At 36.4% G+C, this 5,000-nt stretch overlaps 1 protein-coding gene across 1 annotated transcript in view; it reads left to right on the forward strand.

Annotated features, from left to right (window-relative positions):
* Positions 1 to 5,000, forward strand: part of LOC144977519 (type 1 phosphatidylinositol 4,5-bisphosphate 4-phosphatase-like) — a 15,056-nt gene that overhangs the window by 1,730 nt on the left and 8,326 nt on the right. The window contains exons 2-3 of the mRNA XM_078922822.1: positions 867 to 1,042; positions 3,590 to 3,696. Coding sequence (XP_078778948.1) covers positions 867 to 1,042; positions 3,590 to 3,696 — 283 coding nt within the window. The remainder of the gene's footprint in view (positions 1 to 866; positions 1,043 to 3,589; positions 3,697 to 5,000) is intronic.

A 5,000-nucleotide genomic window follows, 5' to 3' on the forward strand; every position in this document is an offset into this window, starting at 1 on the left:
ATAAATGTAATAAAAGTTTAAGAAGATTAAATTCCTAAAATGATATCATTTAATCATTTAATTTTAAGTTAAGGTAAAAAAAACCCAAAACAGTACCCTATCCTAATCTGATGGTTTTTAAAAGTTTCTATTTTTCTTCATCCAGATCTTTCTTTACTTTTAGGGCAACTTTGTCAAAATGTATGGAAGTTGTTCTTTAAATGAACAATAACAACTGCTTGCTATCTTTCAGGTTGGATGCTAGTCTATCACTTAGTAATTTCCATTAGATTTTATAGTTTACTTCGTCACTGTTTATCGGGTCTGTAAAAAATTCAATTGCAGTTAGGGGTTAATTTTTAACTCAGAAAAGTGAGTGGAGCAGGCACTTATGTTGATAACAACTAGAGATATAGTGAGTAGGAAAGTGCCAGAAGACAATAGAGAATAAAAAATTTTCACTGCGGTGACGGGAGTTTGAACCCAAGATCTTACTGGTACGACAATTCCACCTGGCTGATGAGAGCATGACTCTACCGTATGAGCTATCCACGATCCCCCTCTTACCGGCCAGGCGGAGTTGTCGTACCAGTAAGGTCGCGGGTTCAAACCCCCATCACTGCCTCGAAAATTTTTTATTCTCTATTGTCTTCTGGCACTTTCCTACTCACTTCATCTTTAATTGCAGTTAGGACCAATATTGGTCTCTCTTCAATTTGTGGAGCGAATGCTCTTCTAACTGAATGATTGGTTACCCCTTATCAAATTTAAGACCTATTTCTACACATCTGTCCCCTGCAATGATGCAATATCTGAACTATTTGTATTAAAAAAACAAAAAAAAAAACGAAAAATGACCTCTACTCTTTTATTATTCTTTTCATCAGATTGTCCCGATCTTGATGTTCGACCTGGAACGTATTATACAGAGACAAATGCAAGAGGTCGACCTGTTACGTATACAGTATGCCAGGTGTGTCGCTACAAAATACACGTGGCAGAAAAGATGGAGGATCAATCTAATTTATCGATTGTAGATTGTCCAAATTGCAAAGAATTGACGGTGAGTTGTTTGGATTAATAATTTCTTTGGTATTTTGTTCTTTTTTTTGAAGTTGTTATATTCATTTTTGTTGATGACTTTTTACAGTCCACATCTTCTAGCAGCCTAGAGTATCACATTTATTTCCCTTGCAGGCCAAGTGGAACCAACTTTACATTTCATACTAAGTTGCCCATTAGGCATGATTTCTAAATTCAAACTCTCAAAAATTCATCTAGCCTAAAGCCTGTCTGTCAGTTTGTCTTTTCTATTTCCTACTTTTTCATTTAAAAATTTAAAAAAAAATAAAAAAATTGTAGCTCTTGATTACTTTAATACTGAGTTGAAATCAGGCTTTCAACCTTTTTTTAGGTGATTCTCAGTGTTTTGATAAGATAAAAGAATAGGTTTGAAGTTTATTGTGTAAGATCTCTAAATTTAGATTTATTGTTCTAAAATGTGCAATCAGGAGTCTGTAATCAATGAGTGAAAGGAACAGGGAGAACATCGCTCACCAGTCACTTGATTGAAACCCCCAAGGGCCACGAAAGGTTGTGCGTCCGAAATAGACATGGAGGCGCTCACTGTCTGATGAATTGAAAGTGGCAGGCCTCATGTCGGCTACTGCCAAGAAGAAAGTCAAGGACAGAAATAAATGTTGGATGCTTATAGCGGCCGTATGTATCACAAGTAATGAAGATGATTAAGTAAAAAAAAAGAGAAAAGTAAGAGAGATTGTGATTTAAATTGAACATTTTATATATAGTGCAAGCTCCACTAAACATGCTCAAAACGCTTTACAATGGGTCCCTCACCAACAGCTACACTTAACATTTAGGATGGTACATGACACCTGTTAGACAATTTTTTTTTGGACCGATACAACTTTGTTAACGGTCAGGTACTCATTTTACACCTGTGTACGGTGAGACTACTACTTTACTTAATCCTCTTCGGGCCTTGAGGCACATATCCACCAGACATCTCCATTTTTTGCGATCGGCTGCTTTTGCGGTGGCTGTATTCCAGGACAGGCCTGCTTCCTTTAATTCTTTCTCCATGGTCCTTCGCCAGGTTTCTTTGGGTCTTCCCGCTTTCTCTTCCCATCTGCTGTCCAGTACAAGGCTGACTTGGGAAGTGACCTTTTTTCCATTCTGGCCACATGACCCAGCCAACGCCATCTTCTTCTTTTTATTTGGCTATCAATGCTAGTGCAGTCAGCTTTCTTTAATAGATCCACTGTTCTTATTTTTGTAGGCCAAAATAAATTAAAAATTAAAAAAATTTTAATTTATTTTGGAAAGAGAGAAAACAAGAAGAAGAAGAAGTACGGTGAGAGAATGTGAGTAAAGACCTTTTCCAAGGACTCAATTATGCGCTCAGCAAGGCTCGAACCCAGGACCTTTTGATCTGAAAGCAAGTGTCATACCACTAGACCATATAGCTGAGTCTATTATCAATGGTTGAAAGGAACAGGGAGAACATCGCTCACCAGTCACTTGATTGAAACCCCCAAGGGCCACGAAAGGTTGTGCGTCCGAAATAGACATGGAGGCGCTCACTGTCTGATGAATTGAAAGTGGCAGGCAATGTCAGAGACTGCCAAGAAGAAAGTCAAGGACAGAAATAAATGGTGGATGCTTATAGAGGCCGTATGCACCACAAGTAATGAAGAGAATTAACTCTTTCAGCACCATTGGCCGCACTGTGAGGCCAGAGCAGAATCTGTCCAACTGGCCAATGGCCACACAGTGCAGCCGGTCTTGAAAGGCAACAATAATAATGTAATCGAATTCAAGTTTCTACAATAGTATTATCAATTGAACCAATGGTATCATTTCTTTCATCAGAACATTCAATTGGCCCTAGGGGGGTATTTTAATTGAATTTTGCGCCGGATTTGAATGTTGCTTTTATCTTAGCTTGTCATTCTCATGCTGCCTCAATCAGGTGTCAGCCATTTTGTGATGAAAATGCAAATATAACCTCAGCGTTCAAAGAGTTTAAGTAAAAAGACAAAAAAGGGAAAAGTAAGAGAGATTGTGATGGTATGATCCAAAACCTTGCATGCCTGATGAAGTGAGTGTAGAGGAGTCTGTCTTTAGTTTAAACCTAAGTCTAGGCTTTATTCAACATTCAAAAGAGGTACAACGGGAAGCATGATGATCTGCAACACAAACAGAAAAGCAAACGGTTACGAAAACAGATAAAGCAGACATAGCATAACAAAGCGTTGAAAATAATAAGAAAGCGAAGCGCACGAACAAAGCTACATCACAACTTTAGTTCATCCAGTTTACAAAGTGTTTATACATGTTTTTATATATATATATATATATATATATATATATATATATATATATATATATATATATATATATATATATATATATATATATATATATATATATATATATATATATATATATATATATCTATGAAAATATTAATTAACCATAAATCTGAGTGATTTGTTTTCCCCTTAGTCCAAACAAACAAGTGATGAGTTTTGAGTTTTGAATATTGTGGCATAAAAGGTTTTTAAAAAATTGTTTGTTTTGTCCTCAGCCTTTTAAAGATGCACCAGAGGGATTCAAGTTTGTTCGTTGTATTTGTCACATGCTTAATACATGTAACAGGAATGCAAAACAGATTATGTGTTCAAGAGCAGAATGGTATGTATGCCAATAAATATATGAAAACTAATGTAGTAGAGACATATGTCACCCACCGTCCCTAAACGGTATTATGTCGGGATGACTTGGGTGCAAATAATTGAATTTATTGACAAAAACATGAAACTTAGGGTTTGTTTCGATTTGTTATGTTACAGAATGAAGACAATTTCTCACAACGCAAAAGCTCAAAAATTTACTATCAATTTAATTCTAGTGTCACTTTTCGGGGTCCAATTCATTCCGACATAATACCGTTTCGAGACGAAGGGTCACATATGATGTCTCCTCTTGTAACAAACTCAAGCAATTGTTAGCATGGTCAATGGCCAATTTTGTTATTTTGTTTAAAAAAGGCATTTTACACACATAACCTAACATAACTTAGAAACGAGTAAGTACCAGACTTTAGGCTTGATGAATTTTTGAGAGTTTGAATTTAGAAATCATGCCTAACATGCAACTTAGACTGTATGAAATGTAAAGTTGGTTCCACTTGGCCTGCAAGGGAAATAAATGTGATATTCTAGGCTGCTAGAAGATGTGGACTGTAAAAAGTAATCAACAATAATGAATATAACAGCTTCAAAGAAAGAACAAAAATACCAAACATGGAACATTTCGGGCTCAAAACCCTTCTTCAGCCAACAACAAAAAAAACCCCAATAGAATCAGAAATACATTACTAAAAAAACCAGATCGACGACAGAGAAGTATTCAGTACATCCTCTCTGTAGACAAATCTTGGAATGTAAACACGTGTTCCTTAAAAAAAATTGATCTTTATATAGCGCAATATCCACTAAATGTGCTCAAAGCACTTTACAAGGGGTCTCTGGTCAACAGCAACATTTAACATGTAGGAAGGGACATTACGCCTGTTAGGCGATATTACAATTTTTCGGACAAAGACAACGCTGTTAACGGCCAGGCAATCAATTTACACCTGAGGACGGTGAGAAAATGTGAGTAAAGAGCCTTTTCCAAGGACTCAACTATGCGCGGAGCGCGAGGCTCGAACCCAGGACCTTCCGATCCGAAAGCGAGTGTCATACCACTAGACCACATAGCCGCACACCTTGTTGATTGTTTTTTACAAAGTTAAAATCCCATCCCTGGGTAATCACTATAAACCTTCTGTTCAGTTACGTGTCAGGGTGTTCTTTTTTGTTTTGTTTTGTTTTTGTTTTTGTTTGTTTCTGAATTGTAAACGAACCCTCCTCTACGTTCCTAAGACCATTCTCCCACCATTTAAATTACAAATTAAATTACAAAATGATTAATTCTATTCCAATATGATAGAT

This window comes from Berghia stephanieae, chromosome 7 (genome assembly GCF_034508935.2).
Source record: "Berghia stephanieae isolate SIO BIC M18660-M18661 chromosome 7, UCSD_Bste_1.3, whole genome shotgun sequence".
NCBI lineage: Eukaryota > Metazoa > Mollusca > Gastropoda > Nudibranchia > Aeolidiidae > Berghia > Berghia stephanieae.